This window comes from Desmodus rotundus, chromosome 3 (genome assembly GCF_022682495.2).
Source record: "Desmodus rotundus isolate HL8 chromosome 3, HLdesRot8A.1, whole genome shotgun sequence".
In the NCBI taxonomy this organism is placed as follows: domain Eukaryota; kingdom Metazoa; phylum Chordata; class Mammalia; order Chiroptera; family Phyllostomidae; genus Desmodus; species Desmodus rotundus.
This window is the reverse complement of record NC_071389.1, coordinates 116,156,315-116,172,293: the sequence shown is the minus strand read 5'-3', so window position 1 is coordinate 116,172,293 and position 15,979 is coordinate 116,156,315. Positions and strand designations below refer to the sequence as shown.

Sequence of the window (15,979 nt, the reverse complement as noted above, 5' to 3'; positions counted from 1 at the left end):
AGTGGCCAAAAACATGGGCTCTGGAGTCAGAGTTGCCTGGGTGGGAATTCCCGCTCCATCAATGATTAGCTGTATAACCTCAGATGAGTAATTAAATCTCTCAGTTCTTCAATTTCCTCCTCTGTAAAATGTGGATGATAAGAGAGCTAACATTTACATTTACTGTGAAAGTAATATTAAATGAGATAATAGTAAAAATACTTGGAACAGTATCTGATACATAGTAAGTGCTCAATAAACATTGCTTATTTTTATTGTGATGATGGAGTAGTTCAGGCTTGAGCAAGGTAACCATTTTTGTAACTGATCTTTGAGTTGTCCTGAATATCCCATATATTTATTTTGTGTTAGTCAGATGAATCCTTGTCTGTTTTTAAGGAAGCCTCAACTGATCCTGTCAGAGTGCTCAGCTGGCTCCGCAGAGACCTGGAAAAAAGTACAGCAGGGTTCCAAGATGTTAGTTTCAAGCCTGGAGAATCATCCTTTGGTGGGGAAATGACTGACTCAGGAGGCCCATGCAAGGGTTTCTTAGTGGACTACTACAATGCCTCCAACAAGGGCAATCCAGGGAGATTTCATTTTGAAGTGACTCACAGAGAGAACCCTCTCCAGGACCCCAGTGCCCAAGCTGGTAATGAAAGAACAGTAGATGAAGTTTCCTTCTATGCTAACCGCCTCACAAACTTAGTCATAGCCATGGCCCGCAAGGAGATCAATGAAAGGATTGATGGCTCTGAAAACAAATGTGTCCACCAGTCATTGTATATGGGGGATGAACCCCCACTCAACAAAAGCCTGAGTAAAGTGGCATCAGAGCTAGTGAATGAGACTGTCGCCGAATGTTCCAAGAATGCTACCTCAGATAAATATCCTGACCCTGGTGACAAAGTCTTTGGATCATTACATAGTCCCTCAAATTTGAAATATAAGACCACTTTGAAGATCAAGGAAAACAAGGGTCCAGATGATAAGCCTGCTTCTAAAAAGTCTTTCTTCTATAAAGAAGTGTTTGAATCTCATAATGCAGGTGATGCTAAAGGGGGTAGATGGTCGTTACCTGGGGAGAGAAAGTTATTCAGTGGGCAAGAGAGGCCTGATGACTTTACAGCTTCTCTTAGTCAAAAGATCATGACCTATGCTAACAGCGTGGTATCTGATATGATGGTCTCCATCATGAAGACACTGAAAATCCAAGTGAAGGACACGACCATTGCCACCATCCTGCTGAAGAGGGTGCTGATCAAGCATGCAAAAGACGTGGTCTCAGATCTCATTGACTCCTTCATGAAGAACCTCCACAATGTCACAGGGACTCTCATGACTGATACAGACTTTGTGTCAGCTGTGAAAAGAAGTTTCTTCTCTCATGGAAGCCAGAAGGCCACAGATATCATGGATGCTATGCTGAGTAAGCTATACACTGTGGTGTTTGCCAAGAAACCTCCTGAGAATATCAGGAAAACCAAGGACAAATCAGAGAGTTATTCCCTTGTCTCCATGAAAGGAATGGGTGACCCTAAAAACCGAAATGTAAATTTTGCAACAATGAAATCTGAAGGTAAATTGAGGGAAAAAATATGCTGTCCTCCACGTGAACCAGAGAAGACATGTGCCGAAACTTTGGGTGAGCACCTTATCAAAGAAGGACTGAACTTGTGGCATAAAAGTCAGAATAAAGAAGGAATATCTCCAGGTTCCCAGTGTGTAACATTTGCAGCTCCCTATGACCAGTGTAACCTTACACCAGAATATCCCCTTGGATATCCTCTGGATATTGGCAACCTCAGCCCTCCTGTGCATCACCTAGAGAATCCTGAGAATTTTATATGTGATTCAGACTCCTGGGCAAAGGACCTGCTTGTATCTGCCTTACTTCTAATTCAGTACCACCTTGCCCAGGGAGGAAGCATGGATGCACAGAGCTTCCTTGATGCTGCTAGTAGCACCAACTTTCCCACCAAAAAGTCCCCTGTAGTTTGTGATGAGAACAACCTTAAGTCTCCTCATGGGGGAGGTAACCAAGAAGAAGCAGAAAAGAAAGATCTAAAGAGCATTTTCTTCAACTTTATCCGGAATTTACTTACTGAGACCATTTTCAAGAATGACAGTAGCTCTGAACCCAAGGTGCCAGAACAACCAATTAAGGAAGACTTCTTCAAAAGACCTGTTGCCCCTTCTCCCGTAAAACTAAGTGAAGGTGATGAGGCTGATGGTACCTTTCCTGGACTGAGCATGATAGTTGCCAATGAGCTAGATGGCCACATGAATGGGGATATGGTAGAACATCTGATGGACTCAGTGATGAAGCTGTGTCTTATTATTGCCAAATCCTGTGACCCTCCCTTTGGAAAACTGGGAGATGATAAGTCTGGTGATGCTAGCAGGTCAACTTCAACCTTTCCTGATAGTTTATATGAGTGTTTACCAGTCAAGGGCACAGGGACAGCGGAGGCTGTCTTACAGAATGCTTATCAAGCTATCCATAATGAATTGAGAGGTATGTCAGGACAGCTCCCTGAAGGGTGTGCAGCACCCAAAGTGGTTGTCAGCAATCATAACATAATTGATAGCGTTCAGAACAAGCAACTCCAAGCCGTACTTCAATGGGTAGCCGCCTCTGAGCTCAATGTCCCTATTTTGTACTTTGCTGGTGATGATGAAGGAATCCAAGAAAAGGTAAGGAAGATAATTGTTCATTGGGGTTTTAAGTTGTCTTCTTTCTGAATGGGAAGATAGCCACAGGAGGATAGAATGGGGACAGTAAGAATTTGAAGATCATGCCTCTTGGCAGAAATAATGAATAGAGTAAAATTATATTTTGCCCAATTAGAGTTACATCAAAGGGGGAAAAGTGGAGGTATATGACAAATCAAATCTGATTTTTTCCTACATATACTGGTGGGATTTCATAGATGCAAAATCTTTGGGACTTGGTGAAAGAATCAGCTTAAGGTCTGGGCTTCAGGCTGAATTTTGGATAGGACAGCAGTGCCCAAAGAATGAGAAGGGACTGAGGGGAAGCATCCTGAGATGTGTTAAGGGAGTTTGGAAGTAGGTTGTGAATGATCTAGATTGATGAGCTTTTCAAAACTATCGTTATTGTTTTAATTGGTTGTTTAGGCGGTATTGGAGATTTGAAGATATTTGATAAATAACATGCCTTTTCCCCCTATCCTAAGTTCTGAATCAATTGAGAAGACTAAAGAATAAGGCAAAGGGGAAATCAACTTATCACTGTTATTACTGATTAAGTGTGCCCTGTAACTCCTTGCTCCTCCCACAGTAGGCCTTAGAACTGCTCACTGAAGGGAGATTTTGAATCTGGAAAGCATGAACATTTATGCAAGTTGCTGCTTCACGCTACTGTAGAGGAATTAAGAAATAGAGACCATCCCTACCACATACAAACACACATACATACCTTTAGGGATTTTGATTATTGTCTCAACTGATAAAAGCAGAACAATGGCAGTTACCAATTAAGTAGTAAGTGGTGGCACTGGAGGCTGGGATTATTTATAAAAATAATTCATCCTCATAGAAACCAGAGGACAGATAAAGTAAGAGGCTTTATCTGTTTAACAAGTGGCATTAGTAAACCTTGCAACTGGACTACTTGGTTTATCTGATGACTGGGAAGACACCAGATTTTAAAGCCTCCAGAGTACGCTACACTAAACCTAAACAAGACACTATATGATATGTGGACTTGCTACTCAAAATGCGGTCCCTGAACCAACAACATTTGTGTCAGCCAGGAGCTTGTTAGAAGTTTAGAATCTCAGGCTCCACTTCTGCCCTACTGAATCGGAATCTTCACTTTAGCAATTTAGCAAAATCACCAGGTGGTCTGTGTGTACATTCAATTTCGGGCTATAGAACAGAATGTGGAGTTCCAATCCTACAAATATCTGTAAGAGTCCTGGCAAACTGTAAAAGTCTCAGTCACTACAGTTTTACCAGTTTGTAAAACAGACAACTATTTTAGCACATAGCAGTTTACAGAGGGGAGCTATATTCACAAAAGCTTTAGACTGATGAAATAATCTTAAAAGAAGCATAGCTTTATGTGTACAATGTGTGAAACAGGCTTTTATTCTGTAGCCATCTTTTAAGTCAAACACGTCATATATAAAATACATAATACATTCTGGCTTTAGATTATTTTGAATTAAAATGTCTGTAATATATTTATCTAAAGTGGACACAGTAGACTTGCAGTCCTCCTAATAACACACACACACCCATACATTTTGCCCACTGTAAAGATAAAGATGATCGTCTCTTTTATTAAAGGAAAAGAATGGAAAGGATGAGCAGCAGCACATCCAAACTTCAACTAGTGAGTTAATGCTCACTGAATATCAGTATATTTTTAAGAACAGCTGGAGAAGTATATATCAAAGAAACTTCCCAGAAATGATTTTAGATTTTTGGGGAAAGGGATTAATGTGAACAAATACTCTCATGCTGACACAAGTGATTGACCCCAATAACATGAGGATAGTCATGAGCCCAATTCCTTTAAATGAGTTTTTATACATTTTTGAATAGGTAATATGTGCATAGTTCAAAATCCAAAGGCACAAAAGGATGTACAGTGAAAATTAAGGTTTTTTTCCATCTTTATCTCCCATTCTATTGCTCTTCCTGGAGAAAACCATTGTGACCAATTTCTTGCTTATCTTATTTTTTAAGTGCATTTTATTGATTATGCTATTACAGTTGTCCCATTTTTCCCCTTTTATTCCACTCTGCCTTGTACCCCCCTCCTACCAGCATTCCCCGCCCCCCATGTTTAGTTCATGTACATGGATAGTACATATAAGTTCTTTGGCTTCTCCATTTCCTATACTATTCCTAACCTCCCCCTGTCTATTTTGTACCTACCATTTATGCTTCCTATTCCCTGTACCTTTTCCCTCATTCTCCCTCTGATAACCCTGCATGTGATCTCCACCTCTGTGATTCTGTTCCTCTTCTAGTTATTTCCTTAGTTTGTTTTTGTATTATGGTTCAGTTGTTAATAGTTGTGAGTTTGTTGTCATTTTACTGTTTAAATTTTTGATCTTCTTCTTTTTCTTAGATAAGTCCTTTTAACATTTCATATAATAAAGACTTGGTGATGATGAACTCCTTTAACTTCACCTTATCTGGGAAGCACTGTACCTGCCCTTCTATTCTAAATGAAAGCTTTGCCGGATAGAGTCATCTTGGATGTAGGTCCTTGCTTTTCATGACTTCAAATACTTCCTTCCAGTCCCTTCTTGCCTTCAAGGTTTCTTTTGAGAAATCAGATGACAGTCTTATGGGAACTCCTTTGTAGGTAACTGTCTCCATTTCTCTTGCTGCTTTTAAGATTCTCTCCTTCTCTTTCATCTTGGGTAATGTAATTATGATGTGCCTTGGTGTGTGTTTCCTTAGGTCCAACTTCTTTGGGAGTCTCTGAGCTTCCTGGACCTCCTGGAGGTCTATTTCCTTTGCCAGATTGGGGAAGTTCTCCTTCATTATTTTTTCAAATAAGTTTTCAATTTCTTACTCTTCCTCTTCTTCTTCTGGCATCCCTATGATTCAGATGTTTGAACGTTTAAAGTTGTCCCAGAGGTTCCTAAGTCTCTCCTCATTTTTTTTTGATTTCTTGTTTCTTCATTCTGCTCTGGTTGAATGTTTATTTCTTCCTTCTGCTCCAAACTGTTGATTTGAGTCCTGGTTTCCTGTTTATTTTCCTTTATTTCACTTTACATAGCCTTCATTTTTCCCTCTATTTTGCGACCATACTCAACCGTTTCTGTGAGCATCCTGATTACCAGTGTTTTTAAATGTGTATATGATAGGTTGGCTATCTCTTCTATGCTTAGTTTTATTTGTTTAGTGGAGTTTTGATTGTTTCTTTCATTTGGGCCACTGTATGAAAGTCCAGTTGCCAGGGAGTTAAAGAAGAAACATTCATCCAGACTGGTAGGAGGGCCAGAGATGGGCAGCCAGGGCAGAGATGATGTGGCAAGGCAGCAGGAAGAAGTCCAGGTGGGCAAGGTGGTGACTGGCAGACCAGATGGGGCAGTCCCACATTTGTATTAGATAAACCTGGAGGAACAATTGGGGAGCGAGACAGACTGCATAACCCAGGGTTCTGGCGCAGGGAAATAAAACCTCAAAACCTCTGACTGTAAAAACCTGTAGGGGTTGCAGCAGAGGGAGAAACTCTCAGCCTCACATGAGTTTGTTGGAGAGACCCACAGGGTCCTAGAACGTACATATACCCACCCACCTGGGAATCAGCACCAGAAGGGCCCAATTGGCTTGTGGGTCACAGGGGAAGTGACTGAAAGCTGGCTGAGAGCCAAGCAAGCAGCATTGTTCCCTCTCTGACTCCTCCTGCACATACAGCACCACAATGAAGCAACGTGGGTTGCCCCTCCCTGGGAAATACCTAAGGCTCTGCCCCTTACAACATAATAGTTATCTCTTTAGAAGTACATATGCATACACAAGTAAGTGCTTATGTGTATATATCTCATTTTAAGTCTTAAATCATAGTATAATATGTATATTCTGTTCTGCAACATATAGAGCTGCCACATTCTTTTTAATGGCTGCATATTACTGTATTGTATGAAGGTGCTGTATTTAACCACTTTCCCGTGTATAGACATTTCAGTTGCCAATATTTTGCTACTAAGTGCAATGCTGTGTGCACACAATCAAATGTATCTGTATATGCTAAATACTTAGGAAAGGAACTTCAAGATCACCATGAATGTTTGTTTGTGTAATTGATATATATCCTCAAGTTGCCTTCCATAGAGCTTACACCAATTTGCACATCTACTAAAACAGTATGAAAGTGCCTATTTTCCATACTTTAATCAACAGCGAGTGGCAAACTCGTGATCTTTGTCAAGTGCTGCCTTCCTTTGCAATTGGCTTATTGGGAATGAGGTTGACTATCTTTTCATAAGTTTAAGAGTCATTTTAATTTTCTTTTTAATGGATGAATTGTTTGTTTATACCCCCTGCCTATTTTTCTATTGGGTTGTTGTTCTTTTTCTTATTAATCTCCAGGAGTTTTATATATAAGGAAATTAGCCTTTGTGATATTAAATATATTCTTTAATCATTTGTCTTTTGGTGTTCTGTCAATTTGTTTTTGCCATATAGAATTTTTAAAATGTTTATGTAGCCAAATCTAAGACATTTTTCTTTTATTTTCCTGGATTTTGTGTCATATTTTGGAAGACATTCTTTACTCCAAGATATTAGCAAAACTCTCCCATATTCTCTCTCAATATTTATGTTTCAAAAAATATTTTATTGTTATTCTGTTACAGTTGTCCCAATTTTTCCCCCTTTGCTCTCTCCTGCCCAGTCTCACAATCAACTCCCACCATTGTCCATGTCCATGGGTCAGTCATACATGTTCCTTGATTAGTCCCATCCCCTTCTTTCCATCCTTATTACCCTCCTGCCTCCCCTCTGGTTGCTGTCAGTCTGTTCCTTGTTTCCATGCCTCTGGTTTTATTTCACTCATTAGTTTATTTTGTTCATTAGGTTTCTCTTATAAGTGAGATCATATGATACTTGTCTTCCACCACCTGGCTTATTTCACTTAGCATAATACTCTTCAGTTCCATTCATGCTGTCATGAAGGGTAGGAGTTCCTTCTTTCCTTCTGCTGTGTAGTATTCCATTGTGTAAATGTACCACAGTTTTTTTATCCACTCATTTACTGATGGGCATTTAGACCACCAACTTACACCATATACCAGAATAAACTCAAAATGGATAAAGGGCTCAAATATAAGTCATGACACCATAAACGTCCTAGAGGAAAATGTAGGCAGTAAAATTTCAGATATCCCATGCAGCAATATTTCCTAGGGCAAATTAAAACGTTTCTGCACGGCTCAAGAAACCATCATCAAAATGAAAAGGAAACTGACTATATGTGAGGACATATTTGCCAATGATACCTTGGACAAGGATTTGCCCTCCAAAATATATAAAGAACTCACATGACTCAACACCAGGAAGTCAAACAATCCAATTAAACAATGGGCAAAGGACCTGAACAGACACTTCTCTGAGGAGGACATACAGAGGGCCCAGAGACATATGAAAGGGTACTCAGCATCACTAACCATCAGAGAGATTCAAATTAAAACCACATTGAGATTCCACTTCACACTGGTCAGAAAGGCCATCATAAACAAATCTCAAGTGCTAGCAAGGCTGTGGAGAAAAGGGAACCCTAGTACATTGGTAGGAATGTAGACTGGTGTAGCCACTGTGGAAAACAGTATGGAATTTCCTCAAAAAACTAAACAAGGAACTGCCTTTTGACCCAGCTGTTCCACTGCTGGGAATATACCCTAAGAATCCCAAAACACCAATTCAAAAGAACCTATGCACCCCAACGTTCATAGCAGCGTTATTTATAATAGTCAAGTGCAGGAAATAGCCTAAGTGCCCATCAATACTTATGTTTTCTAAAAACAATACTTAAGACTTTGATCTATTTTGAATTTATTTTTATATAAAGTGTGAGATAGTGATGCAATCTTTTTTTTTCTCAGATAGTTAACTACCTTTAATTCTTTTTCAAAATTTTCTGTTATTTTCATTGAATTGTTTGGCTATTTACTATTTTAATATGATTTAAATTAGCATATCATTTTTTAAAATTTTTATTTATTTTTAGAGAAGGGAAGGGAGGGAGAAAGAGAGGGAGGGAAACATCAGTGCGTGATTGCCTCTCACATGTCCCCCACCAGAGACCTGGCCTACAACCCAGGCATGTGCCCTGACTGGGAATCGAACTGGTGACCCTTTGGTTCACAGGTCAACACTCAATCCACTGAGCCACACCAGCAAAGGCTAGAACATCATTATAATTATTGTTATTCTATAATATGTTTTAATATCAATATGATTAGGGACTCCTTATGTCTCAATCTCAGAATTTTCTAGGCTACATATCTCTATTTGCACCCCCAGCCTCAAACAACCATTAACTGATTTCTATCACATATTTACCTTTCCAACAGTTTACACAGTGGAGCCATAAAATCCATAGTCTTACATCTTGCCAGTCACACTTAGCATAATGTTTTCTGAGGTTTATCCATGATGTAGTATATATTAGTGGTTCATTCCTTTTTACTGCTGGATAGTGTTTCATTATGAAGATATATTACATTTTGTTTGTTCATTCACCAGTAAAGGACATTTGGATTGTTTTCACTTTTTTGCTATCATAAATAATGCTACAATGAACATTCACATACAAGTCTTTGTGGGCACATACATTTTCATTTCTCTTGAGCAACAAGGAGTTGAATTGCTGCACCTTACAGTAAGTATATCTTTTAAAACTGCCAAATTGTTTTCCAAAAATGATTATACCATTTTACATTCCCACCAACAGTTTATGTAGGCTTCAGTTTCTCCACATCCTCATCAACATTTATCATAGCTATTAAGGTGGTATTTGGTGGTAGATTTAATTTGACATACACACATTAAAATTGTCTAAGGATTTGAACATCTTATGTGCTAATTAGCCATTCATACATATTTTTGTTGAATTGTCTATGCAAATCTTTTGCCCATGTTTTCACTGTGGTGTTTCTTTGTTATAAAGTTACAAGTATTCTTTATATATTCTGGATACAGGTCCTTTAACAAAGGTATTATTTAAAAATATTTTCTCTCAGTCTGTGGGGTTTTTTTTACTTAATGAAGTCTTTTCAAGAGCAAAAGTTTTAATGATGAAATCTAGTTTATCACTGTTTGCTTTTATTGCTTGTGTTTTGATGTTATATCTTTGCATAACTCAGTGGTTCTCAACTGGAGGTAGTTTTGCCCCCAAGGGACATTTGGTAATGTCTGGAGATATATATTACTGTCAAAACTGTAGTGTTCTTGGTAGAAGCCAAGGATGCTGCTGAACACTCTGCAATGCACAGGACAGTCCCACAACAAAGAATCATCTGGCCTAAAAGGTCAGTATTGTCGGACTGAGAAACACTGACCTAACACAAAGTTATGAAAATTTTCTCTTTTTTATTTCAAAATATTTGAAAATTTCAGCTCTTATATTTAGGCTGTGATCCATTTTGAGTTCATGTTTATGTGTGATATGAGGTAGGGGTCTAATTTATTCTTTTACAGTTGTCTCAACACCATTTGTTAGAAATAAAAATGGATATCTGGCCCTTTCAAATTATTTTTCCCCTTATAAAAAATAAATTGACCATGAATGTTGAGGTTCAAGCTTTCTTTTGATTGGTATTTTACATCTTATTCCATAATTTTACTTTTAACCTACCTATATCATTTGAAGTGAGGTCTTTTTTGTAGGCAAAGTATAGTTGAGTCATATTTTTTATTCATGCTCACAATTGGTATGTTTAGACCACTTACATGTAGTCAAATCATTGATATGTTTGAATTTAGGTCTACTATTTTAATATTAGTCCTATTTATTCTTTATCTTCTTCCTTTCTCTTTGTTGCCTTCTTTTGCATTGTTTGAACATTATTTTTAGTATTCCATTTTGATCTATTGTATTTTTGACTACATCTCTTTGTGTAGTGTTTTAGTGGTTTTTCTAGGAGTGACAATATACATACTTAACTTTTCAGAGTCTGTTGGAGAAAATAGTTGCCACTTAAACTGGAAGGTAGACATCTTACCATTTAGGCCCCTTTACACTTCCCTCTATATTGTAGTTTTCATGTATTTAATTTACACATATTAAAAACTTTTAGACAATGTTATATTTGATTTCAATCATAAAACATTTTAAAGAACTGAGAATAGTTTATTATTTATACTGAGATTTTTACTATTTCTGTTGTTCTTCATTTATTCCCGATGTTCCCAGTTTCCTTTTGATAGCGTCCTTTGGTCTTAAGTAGAACACATTTTCCAATCATGAATTCTCTTAGTTTTCTTTAATCTGAAATTTTCTTTATTTAACATTTATTGCTGAAGTATATTTTTACTGGATATAGAATTCTGCCTTGTTAGTTCTTTTCATTTAGTGCTTCTAAACTGTTGTGCCGTATCCTTCTGGCTTCTGTGATTTCTGATGAGAAATCTGTTGTCACTCAAATTATTGTTCTCATATAATGTGCCATTTCTCTATGGCTGCTTTTGATTTTTTCTTTTTCTTTAATTTTAACCAATTTGATTATAACAAGTCTTAAAGTGAATTTCTTTTTTTTTCCTTTTTATTGAATTTATTGAGGTGACAGTCTCACCTATAAGTGGAACCTAATCAACAAAACAAACAAGCAAGCAAGATATAACCAGAGACATTGAAATTAAAGTGAATTTCTTTGGGTTTATCTTTAGTTTAGGTTCACTGAGCTTCTTGTGGCAAATTAAAGAAGCTTTCATTCATTATTTCTTTAAGTATTTTTTCTACACCACCCTTCTCCCCCCTCTCTTTCTAGGATTCTAATGACATAAATATAAAACATTTTAATATTGTCATACAGGACCCCAAAATCTGTTTATTTTTTTAATCATTTTTAAATAAGTTTAATCAATCCTATATTGTTCAATGTGGCTAATTTCTGTTGTTCTATCTTCAAGTTTACTGACATTTCTCTATCTTCATTTGCCCATCCAATAAGTTTTCATTTTGGATGTTTTTTTAAGTTCTACAATTTCCCTTTGGTTTTTTATAGCTTCTTTTATCAAGACTTTCTGTGTTTCCATTTGTGTCAACAGTATTTATATGTACTTTGGTTTCTCACATGGAAATTTTCCCTTCTGAAAGAGCTCCTGATATTTGGCCTGTTTATTTGCTCTTTGACTTTTTATCATAGAATCAGGTGCATAATGCACAAAATAAAACTTGGGTTACTTTAGTTTCTTGCTGCTAAGATTCCAGATGAATGGCAATCTACTATGTTCATATTAGAGTGGTTGCTTTGCATAAATTTTCTCATTTTATACTTGATAAGAAAAGTAAACATCAGGCTCAGAGACCTGGGTATGAATTTTGCCTCTGCTAATTTCTAGCACTGTATCACAAGTCTCTTCACCTCTTTGGGAAACATTTTCATGAGGGCTGAATGGGTCTTTGAACTGAACCCCTGCTCTAACATTCCAGGGGTCTCTGGTCTGTGGAGCATGGGAACACATCTACCTTTGTCCTTCAACATATTTCTCTGCTGCCCTTGTTGATCTTGGGACAATGATGGGGACTGTTTGATATTACAGTGAACTTAAGAACACTAGAATTCTTAGAAAGCAAGAACACCATTGACCAAACAGCCACTGGCAGCAGGGAGATTTTACTCTTAATAGGAAATCATATTTTCCATATCATGGACAGGTGGATTTTAACATCTCTTCTTTAAATTAAGAGTGATATAACCAAATTTCTTCTGCCAAACAGGCCAGCAAACTTTACAATTAAGGAAATCTCAACATTTAATTAGAGTCTGTTTTGCTGAAGTTCCTCAAAGTCTACCTGACCTCTTTATTCTAGCCTTGACAGCACCTTACTGGTCTACGGGACATTCTGCCCCTCCACTACTGCTTTCTTTCCTTCCCACAGCTACTTCAGCTCTCAGCTGCTGCAGTGGAGAAAGGACGCAGCGTAGGTGAGGTTCTGCAGTCAGTGCTGCGCTATGAGAAGGAGCGACAGCTGGACGAGGCAGTGGGGAACGTTACACGGCTCCAGCTGCTGGACTGGTTGATGGAGAACTTGTGATGGGCACCCACCCACTGCTTTCCCCTCTTCCAGCAGTGGGCTCAGCCCTTTTCCCTTCCCTTCTTTCTCACTTCCACAGCTCCTCTCTCTATATCCTCACAGAGCCCTAACATTATCTTCATCCCACTCACATCAAAGACATGTCATCTTATGCTAGTCACTGGATTTTGCAGATTTTCCTGTCCATGCGAGCAAGGACATAAAATAAAAAAAATTACAATTAAAGTGCTCCAAGTGTATGGTTTCCTTGGGATCCAATGGGGCAATAAGGTAAAGGAATCTCAGGAATGAAAAAAATAATCAGATGCATAGCAGAAGAAAAATAATACTGGACTGAGAGCTCCTGACAAAGGTCCTTAGACCTGTGTCACAACTTCCAGCTCCCCTGCCTTAAAGTGTTCCCTAAAAATAAGAAGCCATAATTTACCAACTCATTCAGCCTTTTATAACCATGCAAATTGGGAAATATTTTCTAATATTCAACCCAAATCATTCTAATTATGATATCAAGATTTGGCTTCAAGGACAAAACAACTGTCCACCCCAACTTTATCCATGGTTGAAAATAGTTGATGTCAGAAGGTCCGGAAGACCTGAATTTTATTGCAGTTCTGTACCTTTCTGGTTATAGGACATGGGATGAGTTACCTGTTATGATACTCCTCTGACTTAATGTCCATATCACTCCATTTAAGAAGCATTTTATGTTCTTATTCTGACCTTTCTGTGGAATTTTATATTCTTGATCCTTCCTCCTATAAACTTTCTTTTCTAGTTTCTAATATCCTATTTTTCTATGTCTCTTTGGGATTCTACTAAACTTTGTCAACCCTTACATATTTATCTTTTCTAGACTTTCTCTTGACCCTCCGCTATTCTCATTCTGTATTATCTTCCCTGGGTGATTTCATCCAAACCTATAGCTTCAATTATCTGATGTCTCTCTTCATAGAATACTACAAAGTGATTAAAATGATGTTATAATCTTTAGTTTCCTGTAAATTTTATCTTCACTATAATTACAACCCTACAGAGATTATTTGTTAGATAAGGACTAGAAAGGCAAAATAAATGAACTTAGACTTTGGGAGTGGTGGGTGAACAAACACCTCCAGCTGTTGTGGTCCTAGAGAAGCATCAGATGGGGTGCTGCCACCACCACAACCTTCTTAATGTGGCCTTGTGACCCAATCTGGCCAATCAGAGGATCCCAATGTCTCAGACATAGCGATTGGTTTAAGTCCAATAGTTTCTAAGACCTCCCTGCCCACAAGGAAGACTGCATATTTTGACTGGATGATAGTGGTCATCTAACTTCTGAGCACAGCTTATCTTCAGAAAGAAGTTAACCATAAAAAGAAGCAAGGCTAAGATGGAGAGGGAGTCTAAGCCCTGTGACCTTGTTTGAATCCCTAGATCCTGCTGTGCCTGAAGCTACACTTACCCTTTCTGATTCCCCAATAACATAAACCAATAAATGCCCTTTGTTGTTCACACTATTTTGGATTTATATTCTGTCACTATCAAATAAGAATCCTGTCTTGAGCAAAAATAAAAATTAGAGTTCTATTAGTGATGATATAACTGAGTATTTAATGCTCCCCGCCCCGCCTGATATACACACTCATTGTTTTATCTTGTTGAGGACATAAGGAGGGAATGTAGATGCAAGGACGTCCTCTTCCATCCATATCAGAAACCATGCCAACTGGCCATGTGACTAGAGTTGTGGGTTTGTTGTTGTTGATTTTTAAACAAACCTTTATGCATTAAAAGCAGCAATGAAGTATTGTACAATATAAGTGTGGTCTCTAATACAAATCATTGGTGAAATGGAACAAGACACACTCCCAGCAGAGGTCATACAATAGGTGGTAAGATGCTTGTGTTCTTGGCGGAGGAGTGTTTGCTCTGTTGCTCTGTGGAGGTCTTGGACTCCTCTGGCCTGACAACTGCCTCTGGTTTACCAGACGCTCCTGCTATATGAGGCAGTTGGACAACCTCAGCTGCGTGCTGGAGAGTGTCCTGCTGATCACCTGAATTCTGAGCCTTAGCGGTGCCATCTTTTATTTTGTCTCTAGTTTCTTCTTTAATGATCACATCTGCTGAAGGAGAGAGAAGACAAAGAACAAGTTCAAATGTGAATTAAATTCTACTGTCCATTAACTATCCATTAGCAGGGGAATCCTAGTTGTAATGATAAAAAAGCAATTCATTTATAAAGCACATTCTACATGCCAGGCATTATTCTAAGCACTTCACATTTACTAATTCATTTGATACTTTCTCCACAGCCATAGAAAATAGGCATTATTCTCATTCTCATAAATGGAGAAACTGAGATACAGAGAGGTAAGTAAGTTGCCCAAGCACCTATGCCTAGTAAATAATAAGGCCTGAATTTAATTCCAGGCAACCAGACTCCAATGACCCTGTACATAACCCGTAGGCTATTTACATATAAAAGATACTTGACTAATGCCATAATCTGATAAAAATTCAAAAGGTAATTATAGGGGTTTACAAAAGGACACAGTGAAAGAAAAGGAAGGCAGGAGGAAGGGAATTGAAGATAAGATGAAAAATGGAAAATACTAAGGGGCAAAAAAAAAAAAGCTAGAACCAAGTTTTCTGAAAGGACGATCCCAAAAGTAAGAAATGGCAGGCCAGTAGTGATGTAGACAGAATTATCTATCCAAGGTTGAGTTTAGAGAAACTGACATGCAGTCCTCCACAGATACCTGAACCCCAGACTACAGGAAGAGAACCAACTATTTGAGGGGCTGTACCTTTTTTACCCAAGTGGTGATGCCTTTGAACCTTGTCCTTTCTTGCCTCAGAGGGGAAAGAGAAATTGAGTTTTTTCAGGGTCTGGGGCCAGGGTCGTGGTTTGAGGTTCCGAGCATCATGAATCCAAGAATGCCTGAGGGCCTGGTCAGGGGTCATGCGAAGGGAAGGTTCCCATCTACACACCAACAAAGCCCAGCACAGGTTATTGTTTTATTTTTTTAATACTGAAATATTTTCAAAGACTCCAATAAAAAAAACTAAATAAAGTATAATATAAATGATTAATTTTTAAAGAACTCATTTAAGCTGAGGCCAGATCTTTACATTCACCCCTGTTACATTTGACTCAAAACTTCTAGTCTCTCATTCTAAAATTTGCTAATTAGCAGAATAGAGAATGATAAAGTAACAGGCCCCAGTATCTTGACTGCTTCATGCAGGCTATGAACCACCAGCTCT

The 15,979-nt window shown here is 38.2% G+C and overlaps 2 protein-coding genes across 5 annotated transcripts in view; one reads left to right on the top strand and one right to left on the bottom strand.

Annotated features, from left to right (window-relative positions):
• AKAP3 (A-kinase anchoring protein 3) overlaps positions 1 to 12,890 on the top strand; it is a 42,047-nt gene extending 29,157 nt beyond the window's left edge. Inside the window, exons 5-6 of the mRNA XM_024558225.3 lie at positions 379 to 2,676; positions 12,575 to 12,890. Coding sequence (XP_024413993.2) covers positions 379 to 2,676; positions 12,575 to 12,730 — 2,454 coding nt within the window. The 3' untranslated portion in view covers positions 12,731 to 12,890. The remainder of the gene's footprint in view (positions 1 to 378; positions 2,677 to 12,574) is intronic.
• A 1,078-nt stretch (positions 12,891 to 13,968) lies between these two features.
• The window catches only part of DYRK4 (dual specificity tyrosine phosphorylation regulated kinase 4), a 38,110-nt gene continuing 36,099 nt past the window's right edge, over positions 13,969 to 15,979 (bottom strand). For 3 of the 4 annotated variants that reach the window (XM_045200868.2, XM_045200969.2, XM_071220994.1), the window contains 2 exons: positions 15,520 to 15,695; positions 13,969 to 14,835 (listed from right to left, as the gene is read on the bottom strand). In XM_045200868.2, coding sequence (XP_045056803.2) covers positions 14,591 to 14,835; positions 15,520 to 15,695 — 421 coding nt within the window. In that variant the 3' untranslated portion in view covers positions 13,969 to 14,590. The remainder of the gene's footprint in view (positions 14,836 to 15,519; positions 15,696 to 15,979) is intronic. The other variant, XM_045200918.2, reaches the window with a different exon arrangement.